The sequence below is a fragment of the Corvus hawaiiensis genome, chromosome 7 (genome assembly GCF_020740725.1).
Source record: "Corvus hawaiiensis isolate bCorHaw1 chromosome 7, bCorHaw1.pri.cur, whole genome shotgun sequence".
NCBI lineage: Eukaryota > Metazoa > Chordata > Aves > Passeriformes > Corvidae > Corvus > Corvus hawaiiensis.
The window spans coordinates 34,230,789-34,250,583 of NC_063219.1; the positions used below are offsets into that span (position 1 = coordinate 34,230,789).

General features: G+C 38.3%; 1 protein-coding gene across 5 annotated transcripts in view; it reads right to left on the reverse strand.

Annotated features, from left to right (window-relative positions):
* ZRANB3 (zinc finger RANBP2-type containing 3) overlaps nucleotides 1-19,795 on the reverse strand; it is a 42,299-nt gene continuing 22,504 nt past the window's right edge. For 4 of the 5 annotated variants that reach the window (XM_048309186.1, XM_048309185.1, XM_048309188.1 and 1 more), the window contains 17 exons: nucleotides 17,787-18,018; nucleotides 15,984-16,069; nucleotides 13,833-14,004; nucleotides 13,323-13,451; nucleotides 12,366-12,485; nucleotides 11,529-11,648; nucleotides 10,836-11,015; nucleotides 9,175-9,327; nucleotides 8,093-8,558; nucleotides 6,922-7,125; nucleotides 6,361-6,443; nucleotides 4,902-5,003; nucleotides 3,907-4,049; nucleotides 2,909-3,043; nucleotides 1,693-2,086; nucleotides 1,138-1,269; nucleotides 1-816 (listed from right to left, as the gene is read on the reverse strand). In XM_048309186.1, coding sequence (XP_048165143.1) covers nucleotides 718-816; nucleotides 1,138-1,269; nucleotides 1,693-2,086; nucleotides 2,909-3,043; nucleotides 3,907-4,049; nucleotides 4,902-5,003; nucleotides 6,361-6,443; nucleotides 6,922-7,125; nucleotides 8,093-8,558; nucleotides 9,175-9,327; nucleotides 10,836-11,015; nucleotides 11,529-11,648; nucleotides 12,366-12,485; nucleotides 13,323-13,451; nucleotides 13,833-14,004; nucleotides 15,984-16,069; nucleotides 17,787-18,018 — 2,950 coding nt within the window. In that variant the 3' untranslated portion in view covers nucleotides 1-717. Of the gene's footprint in view, nucleotides 817-1,137; nucleotides 1,326-1,692; nucleotides 2,087-2,908; nucleotides 3,044-3,906; nucleotides 4,050-4,901; nucleotides 5,004-6,360; nucleotides 6,444-6,921; nucleotides 7,126-8,092; nucleotides 8,559-9,174; nucleotides 9,328-10,835; nucleotides 11,016-11,528; nucleotides 11,649-12,365; nucleotides 12,486-13,322; nucleotides 13,452-13,832; nucleotides 14,005-15,983; nucleotides 16,070-17,786; nucleotides 18,019-19,795 lie in introns of those variants that run through there. The other variant, XM_048309189.1, reaches the window with a different exon arrangement.

A 19,795-nucleotide genomic window follows, 5' to 3' on the forward strand; every position in this document is an offset into this window, starting at 1 on the left:
TCACCAGGAGAAAGAACTGTATTTATTTAACTGTAAAGCAAGCCAGGTAAGCAGTACAAAATTACCAGCATCTCTGCAATCTCGTTAAGGAGAATTTGACTGTAGCATTTCCCAGGAACTGCCTTTGAGGACATAATTGCTAATATTTAATGTTTCCTATCCTGAGTAACATTTTAATACAAGCTGGTTTAAGTAAAAACAGAATTCAACTGACATCAGTTCTAAATGCCAAAGTCCTGTAAGTCAGGTCCATGGCAAGAGTCCGCCTTCAGTGGGTGAGCAGAATTAGAGGAGACAAATCACTCACTCCTGCTAGTTTTTTTCATAATTGCTGTATGTTATTCTGTGGTTTTGGTGTGTAAAAAACAAAAAGAATTAAAACTAAGACATCTTCTTGGTCCATGATGTTCCCAATACAATTGAACCCTGTAACGCCACCAGCAGTTTCAACAGAACTTCCTTAAATTCTTGCAGGCCTAACTACCCTGCAAGAGAAACCATAATTCCTCAAAATGGCATTAAAGTTATGCACAGAAATTCAGCTTTAAAGCAGGGCCATAAAAAACCATGATGCTCAAGTACTTTGGATGCACTCTGACAATCACTGTTGCAAATGGTTTCTTCGGTTTAATTCCTTGATAGATTTCTGTTAAATCAGTGCAAAACTGTAACTATATTGGTTTCAGGGTTACAATGTACCTGAATGTATTGTGCATTTTACTTCTTCACCAAAAATTTGGTGATATCACAGCCATACTTTGTAGCTAAAGACTTTCTCTTCAGCTGGCTTCTTTCCTTGGCCTGTTTTGCAGTTCTCTGCAAAAGAGAGAGACAGGTCTGTTCATACTGATACTTGGCAACAGAAAGCATTAGCTCACAGTTAAGCTCCAGTCTAACTTTACAGTAGATAGCATAATAATAAACATTTGCATTTTAAGGCAACATTTTCCCAAATCCGAAGGAAACTGTCATATCAATAGTTTAATGCTGCCTTTCCACCTTGGCTGTATGGGAGGGAGAGGCTGTGAGCACTAGGGTTCTGCAGCAGGAGGGAACAGGGCTGAGGAGGAGCCTAAGTGCAGTTTCCCTCCACTGTTGCCTGCGAGAGGCCTGGGATTCCCAGCTCCACACACTGACCTCCCTGTGGCAGGCTGTGCACAGGGTCTGAAGGTTCTCCAGGGAGCACTGTCCTCCTCCACTGTACACGGGCTGGATGTGGTCCACCTGCCAGAACTGCCCTTCCGCCGGGCTCCGGATCATCTCATTCAGCTGCAGCACACAAAGGACACGGCAGGGGTGAGACACTCCTCAACTACGTGGGCATCCTACTGGAGGAACAAGGAAATTCTGGGAAGTAGCTAGCTATAGTTTTCATCAAGATAAAGAAAGCCAGCCTTGGCATTTTTTAGTTACTCCCACTGCACAAAGTAACAGCTGTAAGTAGCTGACATACTTCCACCCAGCCCTGGCTGTACATGTACCCCTACAGAATCAGAGCTCTCATGCCTGTGCCCATTAGTTAGAAGACAATGGGATTTAGTTAATTTGATTGTTCTTAAGGACTTCTTTTGTCTTGTTCTGTTGTTGGTGCTAGGTTACCTTTCTATCTTAAATCTGTAAGAACATTTTTGGCTGTCTTTGAACTCTCTGTACACAGACCAGATGTTACTGCTGAAACTCCAGAACCATCACCTGCCCAAGGGGAAGGTGAGACATCCAAGAAGTCTCCAGAAGCTGCTTCCTCTGGCTCCTGGGTGCATCCCTGATGCTGAGATAAAGCTCCTGGGCGTTGTGCTGGCAGCACTGGCACACCCCGTGCTCGATCTGGAACACCTTGGAGCGGAGGTAGCTCTGGCTGGAGCGGATGGAGAAGTCCTCCTGGCAGGCGTGGCAGCAGAAGCGCGTGTCCCAGGCGCGGGCCGGGCAGCCGGGCTGGGGCTGCGCTGTTGGCTGCTGGCAGCTGAGACACAGCGGGGTCCCCTGGCTGTCCAGGGCCTGCAGATACCCTTTGGATAGGGAGGAGCCTCCGGGGTCAGTCTGCCCTGGAGGAAGGGCTGAGGGATCATTTCTAGTTTCTGAAAGCAACCTGTTGGCAGAATGAAATACAGCTGTGGGTAAAGGAGGTATTCAGCAGCCCAGTTCAAGAGGGGGTTTATGCACTGTGTATTTCCATTAGATATCTTTTATGTTCTGAAAAATCACTGTAGTTGTAATAATACCTTGCTCAGATTGACACCTGCATAGTGCAAATCCTTTACTTGGTTTACATTTCCATTTAAACAAAATTTGACAATATAACAAGGCAGATTTTTCTTCTGCACCTATTACTACACTCAATTATTAGCTGAAATAATGCTGTATTCATAAAGAAATGGCCACAGGCACGTACACATACAAAACTAAAATGTTTCAGCCCCCTCTTTAACAGAAGTAATAAAGGAAAGATCCTGGTTTCTCTACAATTTCCATGGCTGCCTATCAATTTCCTACCCAAAACAAAGTAGGATACACAGTGCTTGTTTAAGAAAAATTTTTCAAAGGGCAATTTCTGTTTGGAATTTTCACTTCATTGCTCCCTTTTTTAAAATTCTGAGGCAAAAGAGAAGCAAATTTTGTGTCCCCAATTTGATGTTGACCTCACAGGAGGGGTGAGCTAACATTCTTTTCTCTGAATCATGTAACTATTCTCTTGTTTTGCTTTAGTCAGACTCAGTTAATTAGCAGCTCTGTCAGCAGACAACAGATGAAATCTAAATTGTTGTAAGAATAAAACAGAGCTCATTAGCACTACAGCAAGTTTCTTATCTAACTACTGTACTTCAGCGAAGCAGACACAGCAAGTAATTTTAGTACCATAAAAAAAAAGGGGCAAAAGAACTTAATGCAGTAGGATGATTAATAAACCTACTTCGTGGATGGTTCAGTAGCAGCACCTCCTTTGTCCAGAGAAGCTCCCATCTCTTTGGAGATGAGGCGAACACTGCCCCCGCTGCTGCTGGCCTTGGAGAGCGAGGCTGCTGCCACATCCTCCCTGGTCACATACCTGAGAGTGACAAATCCTGTCAGCAAAGGGAACAATCTCCCTCCAACAACATCCACTCTGCGGTACAGCAAGATTGGGACAGCATATTCTCTTCAAACATTCCTCATTTTCTGGATGAGAAGTGAATAAAATTTGGGAAAATGTACTTTCATATACTTTTATACTAAATGAAGTATCTTTCTAAAACCAAATTCTTAACCGGCAAACACGTAACTTGGTTTGTGTATACAATTAAAAAATGACAGCAATTTGAAACTGCCTGACAGTGAAACCTGAAAGGCATTTTGTTTCAGTTAGGTGAAGTCTCAGTGACACTCTGGATAATCCAGGAAACTTTACAAGCTCTGGAGGACTCCTTGCTCCATTAGTTATGTTTGATCTCCCTTCTTTATTTTCATGTGAAACCCTGTAAAACACAACTGCTTTTAGGTAAAAAACTTAAAATTGGTTCACAGAAACCACTATTCAGACAACTTCTCCTGAGTACATCTCTCTGTACTGAACACCTGCCAAACCCTACACACAACCTTACCTACCTGCTGTAAGTCCTGGTAGGTTTTCTATACCATTCACAGATTTTTCCTACACTTTATGGTAGGACACAATCAGGCAAGAGGTTAACAAACACTTACTACCCTTCTGCTTATATTACTGGACTTACAAACTATTTATTTACTTAATTCTTACCTACAGCCAAAATAGTCACCCTCAGGAATTTAACAGTAGGGACTGAGGGGAATAAGAAGGTTTTAGATGGTTTGCATGGCATGTTTTGTGCACAGCAGTGACAACACTGAGGAATGATGCAAAATCGAACTTTCTGCAGTAATTAGTAGGAGGAATTAAAACCAAACCCCACATACCTCTTTGTGCTGCTGCCCACTGACTGCTTTTTAGACAACTCCTCTGCAGCATGAATGGGACTACAGAATATTTGACCACTTTTTCTGACTATCTTCTGTTTCATTGCTGTGAGGTGAGTCCATTCTTTCACAAACCTCAGGATCTGGCAGAGAACATGACTGTCAGCACCAGGACAGACTTTGCACAGAGCTAATTACAGCAGAACAGTGCCATGGATTAGTGCATTCTACACTGGCTGGAAACAGCTCCTACAATCAGAGATGTGCCTTCAGGTAACTCTTCAAACCCTCACCCCTCCATCTGTGGAACCCATTCAGTAGCTGCTTCACACAACAGCTGGTTGAATCAGTCAGGCATCTCTCCTACAAATTTAAGTTCCAGCCTTCTTGAATCAGTTTTGTTTCCACCTGATGGTTTTTAGTTTGGAAAATCAGATTTTAACTTAAGCAGATAATATTTCCCATCCAGTTTAAATCTGGATTTCCTTACTTGAGTACTTGGGTTTGCAGTGTTCTTCTCAAACCCCATTATGAATGGGATCTTTATTCCTAAATTAACTGAATGTCTGCATAGAGCTGTGCCTGACACTACTTTGAAAACTCTTAGAAGACCGAAGGGAGAGTGAGAGTGGAGGCCTGCTCAGACCTCCAGCTCTGATACAACCTAGAACATTCTTATTTAGAGTGTGCACCATTTAATTCATAACCTTTAAGAAGTTATTTTGTTGACTTATGAAAGTTAGGAACTAATTCTGTAAATGAGAAATGAAATGATGCCTGGTTGATTCCTTCTACTGCAATGTGAAGAGGAGGCACAATAATTTGCCAGAGTAACAGACAGCCTAATTCATGTTCACATCAACATCTATAAGATTGCTCTGATGAAACTGTGCCTATATCCCAAGGCCTGGAAGTATTCTGCATTTATTTTTTTTAAAAGACAATTTCCTCTACACTTAATATTATATTGCTGTGCCAGTAGAACTTGTTCTTACCAGTGCACGATTTTTTTTATTCTGGAAAGTCTCTGGTAAGTCTTCCCAGTTATCCAGCTGTACGTCCAATGGAATGAAATTATGATTCAGTGGTTCACCATCCTAGGTGAAACAAGCAAAGTTTTGTTTACAGATGCAGTGTAGCACAATGTAGAAAAAGTAATCTGTTTCAAGTGAATTCTCCTCCCTTCCTACTAAATTTAGTCCCTCAAGGTCAAATTTTTCCAGAACCAACAATAAGGCACAGAGATAACAGCACGAATGCAAGAAAGATGATTCATATTAATCTACCTAAAAGTAACAAGGCAGAACATTTTACCTTTTAATAGATCAGATATTTTTCTTTGCAAATAGTTCAGACACACCTTATATTAAACTGAAATTACAATCCTCTTGACTGAATTCTAAGGGAAATGAATGATTGTAGGTAGGAGAATGTCACTTCATTACAATTTAAAGTATGAATTCTTGAACATTATTTATCTTACTTCTTTTTAATGTCTGAAGAAGTTCTCCACTTAATTTTTAAAGGAATAAGTTGTCCCAGTGGGTACATCTGGTCAAGGAACTTATTGATGATTCACAAACATTTGAGAGAAGGAGTTAAAGCAGAATTCCCCAATGTCTCACCATTCAGCAGATCTTACGCAGTATCTGGCAAAATGAAACTAATCCCATAGTACAATGTACATACATTGTAAGTACATTTAACAAGTTTTCAGATACAAGAGGACTTTTTGACTCTTTCTGACTTTTTCCCAGCTGCATCAGCCTAATAAAAATGTCTCATCCCAAAGACTTACCTTCAGCTATCCGTGCTGCTTTAGTGGCACCTGAATACACTGATTCACTCAGTAATTTGAAGAAATCTTCCCAGTGAACTTTCCTATCACTTGAAAGAGGAAACTGGCAAGTCCTGACATCCTCTTGAATGACTGGGAAAATTCCCAACTACCGCTTTCTGTACCCAATCACCACTGCAGATTAACAACAACGTGCTTTATTCAGGCTGTTACTGACTTACACACAGCACTAATGTTGATCTTTCTGAAAATGTGGTGGCAATAGCTTATTTACTTAGTGTGTCAGGATTTACTGTCATTTTTTATTTGAATTTTGAATGTTATTCTATTCAAGTTATTTTGTGATAAGACACTGTAATAATAAAAAGGAATTTTAAACGACTGTTACTGGCATTTGTAACAGATGATTTCATGTATTAGCCCAATTTTGTAAGCCAAGAGAAGTGCTGAAAGTTATGTATCTAGGGAATTATTACTTAATTTCATTGAGAAAAAGAACTAGAATGTTAAACTACCTTATTTTTGTATTTCAGCTAATACAAAAATATTGATGCTTTTACATAAAGCATAACAAATGAAAACATACAGAAACATTTCAGAGGGCATTTTCCTTTGTAATTTTAAAATGACAATAACCATGCATGCTTCAGGTTTACCTTTGTATAGAGGTGGATTCTATCAGTATTCCTGCTTGCACAAAACATAAGCCCATCATATATTTGGAATGTGTCTGATTTATCTACAACAGAAAAAATGGTAGCATTAAAGATTTTTCTTCATTCATTCTACTCTGACATTAGAAATAATATTAAATATGTATCTAATTCCAGAACAACCTAAGATGCAGAGCTCAAGCAGCAAACTATTAAGGTATTTGTGTATTTCATTTTTCTGTTTCTCCTGAATGACCCATCAACTGTTTTGCCTGTGTCTGTCCTCAGTTCCAGTAAAACCATCCAGATTCCCAGCTGCTGGTTTGACACAGTCCTGAAGTCAGTCAGCTCTGGTTTGCACCAGGACCTGTGTGGAAAGGCTGGGCTTATCCAGCATCAAAACTCAACAAATGGCTCAGGCTAGAATGATAAAGTCCCGTGCTGGTGCTTGTACTTCTGTGTTTCAAAGATGTAGGTTTTTATTTAAAAGCTGTTTTTCATGCCAGAGGCATTTAATTCAGTTTCACAATGGGATAGAACTGTTCTTTCAGAGTCCCACTTTACCTTCTCCACACTCTTTTTCGCTTTCTTCCTTTTCAGTCCCCAGAGTTTCCTGTTCTCTGATTTCAAAAGATTGCTGTGCCCCCATTTCCCCCAAATGTCCTCTTCTGTCTTCAGCACTGCCTTCTGCTCTGTCTTCATCTCTCCTGGGCTCCTCTGACACTCCTTCCTCACTCTGGCTCCTGAGAGCTTCACCATTTCTCTCACCTACATACAAAGAAACAAGAAAAGCGATGATTTGTGTTACCTGGCAGGTACCTAATAACACATCTGAGACAGGACCATGGCACTGAAATACAAAGAAATGGCATTTTGTTCTCTAATATTATTATGGTGCAATCACTTAGGAAGCTAGAGCTAACTTTAATATTAAGAGAACAAACACATGGAACAAAGCTTTTCATTTACGTAATCCTGTGCACCCGAATTAATGTCAAAATATTTATATAATAAATAATGCAGATAGCAATTCTATATTATATACAGTTATTGTATACCATAAACACACAAAGTAGCTTTCCAGGCATTGATTTATAGCTGTGAAACTCAGAAGTTGTCCTTACTTGAGCATGCATAGAGATTTAAATAAATAAATAAGCAAGTAAAAAGAGCCTTTGCAACTGAAATGACAAATATGGGCATAGATTTATAAAAATGTTTCATTAATTTTCCAGATAGCTTAAATAAATTTAGTAAAAGAAATCTATTGTGAACTGTTGGAGCAAGAAAAGCCATATTTTCCAGATAATGTCTCTCATGACAAATATGCAATGCTCAAGTTAATAAAACACCAATACCACATTGATTAGTTTTGAAAGGTAAAGAAAAATTTTGCTGTTTAATTGTATTCAGAATAACCATAAACCTCAAAGAAGAGGAGAGGAAAATTTGCTGCAAAGGAAACAGAGGATATATTCATCCTTATGGAATTTATATCCTGTTAACTTTTTATGGGAATTTTTCACTTGTTTCAAGTTAGATTCATGTAAAAGATCCTTGGGGAAAGCAAGACTAAGGAGGATCACTTGAGGGGTATTTGTTCATGTAAAGACACAATTCTTCATATTTTCCTGGACCTCTGTGTAGTCATAGGTTCAAAAAGATTGTATTTTCTGAGCCTGATCACAACTGAAATGAAAAATGCATCTTTTTCTCTGCAGCACCCCTTACTCACCATCCCTGCTCTGGGGGCAATGGCACATTTCACAGTAAGGCAGCAGATCATTGTTAATGTAAGTGCAAGCACTGCAGTGCCAAACTTTATTTAAAGCTGTACTTTCACTTGAATTAGTTAAGCCACAAGGATGGAGTTCATTGTTTTTTTCTGAAAACAAAGAGGGCTTTTTTCCAGTCAAAGATGTTTTCTTTTTATTGCTGGAGCTGACTGGGGTAGATCCACTTATGCTCCTTGCTCTTTTGGCTTCATGTTTGCAAGTATCTTCATGACAAATTGTATCCACCTCACTTATCCTTGTGGAATCCAGGTTTTCATCACTCTTCTCTGCATCCTCTTTTGTGACAGCAGAAGATTCTGAATCATTACGTAACAATTCATCACCAGAAAATCTTTTGCGTTTCTTCTCCGTGGAGGATTTGGGGGAAAAGAAGGAACGTATGTCATGCTGTTTGTCCTTTTCAAACTAGGGAAGAGGAAAGGAACACAGAATCACAGAAACATTTAGGCTGGAAAAGGCCTCTAAACCCCACTTATGACTGCATCAGAAACTGTTAACAAAAGATATCTTTAACAAAAGATAACTTTAAGAACAAACAGTGAACAGAAAAAGCAATTCAACATTGCTCTCCGGATTTTAGAAAAGTATTTTCAATATTCTCCTGAAAATTCTGAAATGGCACTACCAGAAGGCAGAGACATAGAACTGGTAAGCTATGTGCCTTTTTTGAAGATGCCCATTACAAGGAAAGGCTTTCAAACACTGTTTTAAATATTAGTCCAATTAATTCAGCACAGTTAATGAAGACATCATTTGAACAGAAATTACTTGGTCTTATCTGACTCTGAGGACGGCTCAGTCACCTGAACATAAGGACCCAGCAGAAGATGTAGATGACATTTATACCCAGCAGATCACTTTTCCCAGCTTCACGTAAGTTTTAAAATGGAATTTAGTTTTTCCTACTTGTTTGGTGTTTCTCTGTTAGTAAACTCTGAACTGCACAAAAAGCTGAAGCAAATGACTGTTACAATTTTTTTTAAATGAAAGAAAACAGAAAAGACAAAGGTTCAAGTCTTACATGTGTAAATAAAAGTTCATTTTGGGGACCTTCTAGAATTTCATTTGGGGTCCAGGTCTCAGCAAAACTGAGAAAGTCCCATTTGTCCTTATCACCTTCTTCAGCCTGCATTTTCTCTTTCTTGCCATTCAAAGTGCTGCCTGTGACTTTGGCCTGCAGGAAGACAATAATGGTGAGTGCTGTATTTAGCACACTACAACCAGTGAACCAGTGACACAAAATGTCAGTATTTATTGAAGATAAAAGAGAATATATACACTGTGTACATCTCTAGCAGTCTTAACATGTTTTGCTCGGCATGTGGAGACAAACAAAGGCAGAATTATTTAGTGACCTGTAAGGTAAACTGTTGTTGAATTACTAAGCCCCATCCATGCCATGTTTAAGGAGATTCATAATGCACCAGACTGACAGATTCTTTCAGAGGTACCTACAGGACATTGAATACAGAATTTCCTTCTCCAGCTGAACGTCAAACACAGTTGGCAGTTCCCAGATTATTTAAGCAGTGACTATTTTTCAGCAGGAGAGTAATATACTGGCAAACAAATGGTCACCAGTTTGTCACTACAGTAACTTATGGACCCAGCCCAACTGAACCACGACACTACAGGACCAGCCAAATGCAAGAACTACAGCTATAGGCTGGCACTGGCATCAGGATAAACCCTGTGTAATCACAGTCTCAAATGGCTCTGGCACCTGGTGTTTGAAAGGCAGTTCCTTCTGCATTGACACTGCTGGCAACACCAGAAAGCAAGAGCTGCCAGAACACCAACACACCTCAGTTATCAACACACGACACTAATGAATGGGCACAAAGGCTACAAAGGGGTCACTGAAGCAAAACAGCCAAATGATTTTTCTCAGTTCTGTGAACTCTCAAAGATTCTCCAAGGAAGGAAAAAAAGCAGACTGGAACTACTCCTAGCTTTCAAGTCACAGAGAGCAGGTTTAGATTCGATATTAGGAAGAAATTCTACCCTGTGAAAGTGGTGAGGCTTTGGCACAGGTTGCCCTAAGAAGCTGTGGTTACCCCATCACTGGAAGTGTCTAATGCCAGGTTGCACAGGGCTTGAAGCAACCTGGGATAGTGGAAGGTGTCCCTGCCCATGCCAGGATGAGCTTTAAGGACCCTTCCAACCTAAACCATTCTATGATTCAATGACTGCTAACAACAGTTGGGTGATACTTGTGGAAAATGGCAACAGAAGAAAAGATCTGTATAATCTTGGATCTACCGAAAAAGAATGCCTCTGCCTCTCAAAAAGGAAGCTTAGTTTAGGCACAACATTCATTCAATTAAGGAAAAACAACCCACAACAAATTCTAGCTGTTATGAGTGAGCAGAATGCCTGAATGCCTTAAAATTGAACCACAACAGCAATAAAAAGCCAGAAGATAAAACAACCATCTCCTGTGGGTATGAACCATCCCATGCACCTTGGCAAAGACTCATTATCGTTGCATCTTGAATGAAGAGCAAAAACCTAGAAAAGACTAAGTCAGAACAAACATGGACATTTTGATGATTAGTAATTGTAGGTGTATCAATTTGTCTTAGAGTAGGAGCGTGTTTTAGATAAACAAGACTTTTGTGGCACTGAAGTGCAACCTGATCCCCAGAGAACCCTGACCCCTCGGCCCCACTGCGCACCCACCTTGCGGTTCAGCATTGCCCACATGAGGGTATCCATGGTTCCTTTGGCAATCAGGAAGTGAACGTTCACAGAGCTGCACTGCCCAATGCGGTGTGCTCTGTCTTCTGCTTGTTTAATATGGCCTGGATCCCAATATAATTCAGCAAACACAACGTGAGTGGCAGCAGTGAATGTTAAACCCTAAGGAGAGTAAGGAGATGCATTTTAAAAAAAAAGATTCCACACACAAACAACAGATTATCTGAAGCAAAAGAAAGCTAAAGGTTGTACAGGACATTTTAGTATGGAAATAAGAGGGTGGTCAGGGTGGTCCTCGACAGCAGATGGCCATATTATACCAATTTCTTCCTTGGGCTTCAGATTCAAAAAATACTTCAGTATTGTGCAAAGACTGCACACTGCTTTTCATCATGGAATAACATCTATTTCTTATTAATCTAGTGCTTTTAAAGAAATTAAGTTTTTCTAATTATTCAAGAATGAGATGCTGCTGCTTATCATCATTTTGCTCAAGTAAATTCAATAGAGGCTTAGAACAGTTAACATGATTAGTGCAAAGAAATGAACACAAGGTCTACAAAGGACAAATTGCACGAAGATAAATTACCTTCAGTAAATCACTTCAGTCATCAATGATTTCAGTAGCTATATTCTTTAAGTATATTATTTCACATGCTTTCTTTTTTGCCCTACCTGACCAGCTGCCTGAATACTCAAAATAGCAACCCGGGTTTCAGGGTCCTTCTGAAACTGATTGACGAGGTGAATCCTCTCTGCAGAGGGAACACTCCCATCTATTCGGATGTAGCGAGCCTGTAACATCCAAACAGAGACTAAATGACATCATCAGCATCTGTTTTCAGACCCAATCCCTCCCTGTCCCCCAATAAAATTATGAAAAGGACTGTTCTATTCCTGTCATGGGGATCAGAATACATCTTTTGCCCTTTGACTTAAAATTAAGTCTCTGTCTAGAGAGGTGTAGACTTTGTTTCCCTGTTTGCAAAAGTAGAAGATAGAATGAACATGGGATCTTGAAATGAAATATTAAACAGAAGAATCTGGCATTTCCCTGACACCATTTTTTAAAATGTTAAAAAAGAGTAACAATATAAAATAGCAAAGTTAGCCACCATTCACTAACACTAATTAAGAGTCCATGATCAAAATAAGGTGAAAGCTGTTTTCAAATATTTTTACTGCTTTGAATTAAACATTTAGGTGAAATGATAGCGTACTGTTAAACGTCCCAAAAAACAGAGTGGTAGAAAAATTTGGAAAACAACTTCCTACAATATTGATTTAATAATAATAATAAAGTCATACCAGATACAAGTGTGTTTACATCATCCTTAACCACAAACCAGTTTTCAGAACCACATGATCCCTTTTAATGCAGTGGCACTGATCCATATGTACATAAAATCCTTCCATTCCTGTACTCGTGTGCAGTTGGCTGAATTCAAACACAGCTGATAGCCATTTGTTTAAGTGAGGTTAGATTTGTGTGCACATTTGTTCAGGCTTTACCTTGCTCTCTATAACTGCCTCTGTGCAGGCTTGCAACATGCTCAGGTGATGGGCAAAGACGAGAAACTTCAGTTTGTCATTGTCAAGCATCATTTTGATGTAGTCCTTGACTGCTCCTGCCTGCCGTAAGAGAGTGTTTTCATTAGTGAGACACACAAAATGTTCAAAAAGACAGTTTTTATTTTCATGTCTTTCAAGTCCTTGTAACATGAAAAGGTAAATTTCTGTATCTTTTGTTATCCATGTAAGGCTTTATCAAACACTGACATTGCTAAGAATCAAATGATTCAGATTAATTTTGTTTAAAAAAATACCACAACGATGTCTTTGAGAAACATAACTCACTACCTCAGAGAGAGAAAAAAAACCCACATTTATCCTCACAATACCATATAATTACATGGCACTTCTTCCAGATTAAGATGTAGATAAACTCCTTTTGATTCAGACGTCATTATCTGACGTTTTAATCCATATTTGAGAAAAACAAACATATTTCAAACAGACAAGGTAATAGTTAATCAGAACTTCTGCATCCACACACAAATAAAGCCATATATCAAAACTGAAAGAGTAATTCTGATATGTTCATGATATCATAATCATAAAATATTGCTCTATTTAAGCATTCATAGAATTCTTTTGTGTCAAATGTAATTTTCAGTATCTTTTACAAAAGCTATTAAAGCAATGATGGCAGTTAATAACAAAATCTATCAGTGATCAACAGTTAATGCAATACACTCTGCAGCAGTTTTTAGACTTCTTTTTTCATTGTAATGGGGTTCTGCCTATTCCATAAACATACAGCGGAAAAAGAGAGTGCTTCTCCATGCCATGATTATAAAACAAACTGAATAACCTCATCTCGTGTTCTGGCCAATAAAACCAATTTTATGAGGTTAAAAACACACACTGGGTAGTTTAAGGATATTAAGGGAAGACTTGCAGGCTCACCTTGGCAATGGCTGTTTCCTTATACATGCGTGTGATCAGATTCATGACTTGAGAAAAGTGGCTTTCAGTGGCATCTGAACTCAGACTTCTCATTAATTTCTCCCACTCTGCAAAAGTGGCATTCAGATTCTAATTGGCAGAAGAGATCAGTGGTTAGACAGAGAGTACAAAGCATGTTCTACCTCAACAGCTACGCTTCAAGTGTAAAATGTTTAGGAACTTCGGAGAACTCTATCAAATTTGGCTAAAAGCAACTGTAGGATTCAAAATCTACAGTAAAAGAAGAGAGAAAAGAAGATTGTACTAGAAATAGAACAAATTTTATCATTGATGCAAAAAAAATTGCTGTATGAGTGTTGTATTATATTTTAAAAACAGTAACAGAGATACTCTGCTTTATACTCACACAATCTTTGTAACTACACATAATACACATGCATACATAAAAATCCATATGAAGATACTTCCATTTACTAACAAATGTGTTTTCATCAAAAATGGAAAATTTACCTTTGCTGCAGTTTGAGGGAGGTCAAATGGAATGCGTTGCCTGACTTTGGGAGGCAACTGAGTTAGGACATCATTCTTCAGTCTTCTGATCATTATTTCACTTAAAAGCTGATGTAGTTCCTCTAAGTTTGAAGCTCCTCTACAGTCCCATTGCCTTCTTTTACCAAAAAACCTGAAAATGATAGATCAATACAGAATGTAAACATGAGATCTTCCAAATTCAGTAGAATCAGTATATAATTAATTTTAAATCACACTATTGGATATGAAAGTGTGCTTCAACTTCCCAGCAGCCACCACTGTCTGCAGGAGTTACTGCCCATCACCTGCACACAATCCTCTGTCTATTCCCAACTTCCCACACTTCACTGTCCACAGGAAGCAGAAGTTTCAGGTTTAATTTTGGAACTCCTGTTTCGATGGACTAATGAGAAGAATATACCACCTTGAGAATATTCTTTATTATATTACAGACAGGAAAGCCATCATGAAAAAGGCAAATATCACTATCAATATTCCTTTCTTCCCTCCCTAAGAATTCCTTCTCAGTTACTGCCAGAGACAGGATTTAAAGCTTAAGCTTTAAAAGCTTTAAAAGCATCTTTAAAAGTAATACTATTTAATGAGCATGGTTAAATAGAGGAAGAAGGTTTCACATTAAGAAGCTAAAGGCTGAAAAGAGAAAGAATTTATTAACTCAAGTCTTCCTTGTTCTTTCCTTGCTTTGCTGTTTTTGAGGAAGTGTTGCAGCAGGAACAGCAGCTTTTCTCTGTCAGAATTACCAGGAGACAATAAAATAAAGAACATGACAGTCTTGGAGAAAAGCCCAGGTAGCATTTTCCAGGGCCAGAAGAGTGTGTTACAAGCATGTAATTTTTATTAAAAGACCAAACAGCCACAAAAACCCCCACAATCATTTAGAGATTTTTAAGCCTTACTGACTTTACCAACAGTGTTCTAATTAGCTGAATTAGCTGACTGTAATAATTTGGGAATGGGGCTGAGAGAGTTACTTCTGCACTGGTGAAGCGGGAATGGCACTGATGGAAGACAGCAAAATCTTTTGCTCATATCCCTTCCTTAGTCTATTTATATGTCTGTCCTTAGAAAAGCCTCCTTCCTCCACCTTCAGCATCGGGGATATGACAGAAATGGCAGGCTAAACCTCACAGAAATAGTTTGGATCTCATCTTTAAAACAGGTGTCCATGGACACCTAAGGAAATACCACCCATATTTTCACGGAAAGTGCTGGATAAAATAATCCTATCAAGTTTATTACCACAGGATGTTTTGTTCCAGCCAAGTCATGAAGAAAAAGTTATTCATTGAAAGCTTGCCAAACCCTGAACTTGATTTTTATTACATTTATGGTATTCCAAAAATAAGATAATCATCTATGATTGAGTAGCTAACCATGCTGTACCCACGCGCACTTGTGGTGTGAAAATTACAGATGCATTCAGTCAAAACACCATGGAAAAAATAGCATTTCTCTGTCTGAAAATTAGACAGTGCTCTTCCATGTTATTTGAAGTTCAATACTGATAAAGTGCATATGATGGAGGGAGAAAAACAAGTTTTATGAAAATGAAACCATGTAATTATTACTGTAAAAATTAAATCTAAATGCTAGCCAATTTAGCTGACAAAGATCTGTTATTCTGAATACATGCAAAGTTGCATATATGAAATTTTTAGCTAAGACAGCCAGCCTGTGAAATACAGAAACAAGTACTGGACTTTGTTTCCCACTCAAGTGTGGTGAGGCAGCAAAAAGACAGGGACCCCATAATAAAGAGAGGTATAAATTATTACATGACCACGGGCTTAAGACTCAGAGTTGAAAACTCCAGTTCTGAAGGTAAAACCTCCACAACTCATACTAACAACAGTAAATGTATAAATAATTTTACTTAACAGAATGCTGGCACTTCAAATTTATTTCAGACTTTAATAGCTTTAATTAATTTATTTAATCAGTGCCATCCTTTTCCCAATCCTCTTTGATGGAGATGGTACCTGACCCTGGTTTTCCAAGCATGATGGTGTGATATAGCAGTAGAGGTACTGCCTACTGATTGTCTCACTTGGCATGACAAGAAAAATCAAAGACACTCATAAGAATGTAAATAAGCAAGTGCAGTAATACCTGACACGAGCATCACAGTATTTTTTAGCATATTCATTCCAAGTCCCAAACCTTCTTGGAAACAGTGCCTCAATCTGCATGAAGAGCTGTATAAAAAATAAAATAGCAACAGTGAAAAATTAAAAGTTGCATGCAAATTTAAGACTATTCAGAAACAATTAACATATGATTTTTGTGTTAAGTTTACATTTAATATTTGCACAAAAACCACACAGCTTGGCCCACATACAAAAGGAATTCCATAGGATACAGGAGTCTTCGGAGAGGAGAGTTATGGGAAGCCCTCAAAGAATAGAGCACTGTAACAGCACTGACAGCTTGGAAAAGATTCACATTGAACAAGAAGACATGGATGAGATTAAGTTATTCCCCAAAATAACAATTTTTATCATTTGCCAGGCACATGGGCTTCTGCAAAGCTTCAATGCAGGTATTGCATGAGTGGTCTGCTTCTTAAAATACATGAAAAACCTACTCAATTTTTAAGTTTTACTTCAAAAGATGGACAATATCAATACAAACCAGAAATTTCACAGCTTTTTTCCCTGCTGAGTAGCAGGAGGTAAATACCAGTTTAGATGACCTTAAGCAGGAAGAATCCTACTTTACAAGCTGTTATACTGTCAAAGCTTCCTGGCTTCTGGGATCATTTTCCATACATTCAAAGACTTTATACAAGGATTCTGCTTATGACACAAAACTGATTAAAGACATTTAATGCTTTTTATATGCTGCCTTATAAGCCACAGCAGAACCTCAGTATCACTAAAAAAAAAAGTCTCAAATTATATTCCATTCGTTCATGAATTTCGATCTCATCGCTGTAATCAAGGACAGCCTGTATGGAATTCCCTTTAAAGACCTTTAACAATGATACTGGTCTCAGTATCAATGTACTATATAAAGGTATTACACTTTGTATCTTTGTCCAGGGTTGGTTGCAGTGTCTTTGTACAGGAAGTTTTAATAATTATCCCCACCCATAAACATTTGTTTTAAAGTTTTAAGTAAGTACTCATGATATACCAAGCCCTTTTCCATACCATGGGTATCTTTCTCAAGTTATCACCTCTCTTAACAAATTAAATTCATAAAGGGTCTTGTCATAAATTCTGTTTACACAGTGAGGAATTCTGAAGCATAAAATATTATTTATTTAGCTCTTTTAATTTCCCTGAATACAGATCAGCTCTTATATTCCATTTTCCCCTACATTTGATAAATAAAGACAGTTGTCTTGGGTTCAGTATAAAACCCAAGAGGGTTTTTGTTACCTCTCTGCTCCTCCCTAATTCCATAAGCTGAGCTTCCTTCAAAGGAAAATTTGTCACTCTGGATGTGCAACAAGTACAGACTATATTTTGTTCCACTTAAGTGAATATTCAAAAGACCAGTGATAAACTAAGGGCTTTCTTTATCAGATGATAAAGTAGAAGATTTAATACAAGACCTTGTCTACCAAAGCCTCCCCTAGACAGGAGAAACAAGCAGTTCTCTCCTTAAGCTCTATTTTCTATTTCACCCAGCAATCAGTCTGTAACATACAAGATTAATTTCTTACAAGAAACACTGTCTCAAGTCACCTGTGCACAAGCTTGAAACAAGTTTGTAAAGTCAACTCAAACAAAAAGACATTGGTTTAGTTTCTTATACTTGTCCTCCCTGATGCAGCTAGTGCACCTTTTGATGTCACAATGCATGTAATTGAATATATTCAAGAAAACTAAAAGACTCTTCATCTATTACTGATACCATCCTCAAAACCAAAACCAAAACCAAAACCAAGCACAACACGTCAAATACCTCTTCAGGTCTTCCTAGAGCAGGAGTTCCAGTAAGGAGAACAGCTCTGAGAGCTTTCTGCACAATTGGCAGTAAAATCTTGCTGCGGGTAGCATTTCTGGATTTCATGTAGTGTGATTCATCAATCACAACCACCTTAAAGTTCTGCCTGTACAAAGTGTCTACCAAAGTCTGTGCATCAGATGTCAACAGCCCATACCCCAGAATGGTTACTCTGCTTGTTGATATTCTCCTGAAAAAGAAAATCCAAAAGTTTTCTTAGCAAGTTTTCATTGCAGGACAATTAATATAAGAGAGAGATTATAAAAACTAATCTCAGAAGGCATGTATATCTCCTTTTGGATTGATTGACAAGTGGGCTGTGAGGCTAACAGCAACAGCTTTTGGTGTTTAAAATATCTCACACTTATCAAACACATAATTCATAATCGTTTTCAGAAGACACACATTGCATTTCAAAGGAATTTTATTATCTGGCTGCATTGCTTCACCATGTGCTCCTTACAGAGTACGTCATAGGACAAACCCACTTCCTGCACAAGAAGTTACACACAAGCCAAGGTCTTTATCAGCACCCAAACACCTGAAGTAATGATGTCTCTGTGCAAGCTTTCTACTGCTCTGGGTACGAAGAGTCCCCTCACCAGCAGCCTGAGAGGATTAACCAGACTGTCCCTGAGTATTTGGGCACTGTGAAAGTACAGTCTGGGCTGAACCTCACAGCTTCCTGTCAGAGCTGTTACCCAGCTTTTTTGCTTAAACAGAACATGAAGAAAACAAAAACACTGGAAGCAGGGAGTCAACATGGCACAAGATGAAAAATTGGTATGTAATTGAAAATGAACTATTTATAACAAATTTAAAGACATATACAGGTCCAAGGCATTAATTGATTTTAAAATCACTAGAGAGCACTGTGGCCCTTCAGAAGCCTTTGAGCAGCACAGAAACTCTTACAGCTGTTAGACACACAAGTCATCAGAATGAGGGTCATAGCTGGTATGCCCATCTGTCAGACACCACTGCTCTGCTGGCATCATTTCTGCTTGTTCTTCAGCAGCAAGAGATCAAGAAACCAAGCAAGCTGAAGCTGAAGCTTCCTTGATGATTTAACAGGAAAAATAGTAAACGCACCTACACATTCATGCTCCTGGATATGGAAAGGGCAGTGGTTTGAGCACTGGCACTGCGGGCACTGCAGATTCTGGCTGTCACTGTACAGATAAATGTAGCAACCAGGAAAGCACGATTTTCCCTTACCCTTTCTGAAGGGTACATTTAAAAAATTACAAATAAACTTATTTCTTTTAGTGGAACTAATTTATTCAAGAAACTTCCATTTTCAAATTTGGCCAGAAATTATGAACCTAAATTGATGTCTAAGTATATTTTAACCTGGTTTAATCAAGAAGTTAAACAACACTCAAGCAGTAAACTTAATTCTTGAAGTTTTGAAGAAAAGCAAAGTATTAAACTGAGAGAAATCAAAGCTTAACATATGGAAGCAGAATTTAACGAAATGCTAATTTGGCAGCTGTATTTTTGCATTTTCTTACAAATGCATAAAACACTTTTTAATGTTAAAATATCAATTAGTTCAACAGCAACCTCAGAGCTAGGCAGCCTCCTGGGAGTTAAATAAGCAGAAACCCAAGTTTTCATCTTTCCTTTTTTTTTTGAATAAAAGTAAATAATAATGGTTAAGGTCTACTCCTTTAAAAAAAATCTTAAAAGAACAGAATTTCATTTGCCATTTAATTTTCCCATAATTTTCCCCAGTCCACATTTCCCCTTCCCGCATCCAGCCTATAAGCTCTGAGTGCCTTTTAGATAAATACCTTAAAAGGTGCTAATTTTAGTTTCCATATTCCTGTGATCAACTTAAATTTTGACTATCAGTAGGAATTACCCTTCAATGAAGCTTTCAAAATGCATTTTCAGTTGGATTTCTGTGGTTACCAGGAAGGTTCCAAGCAGCACATCTTGGCAGTCAAGTCACTCTCTGATAC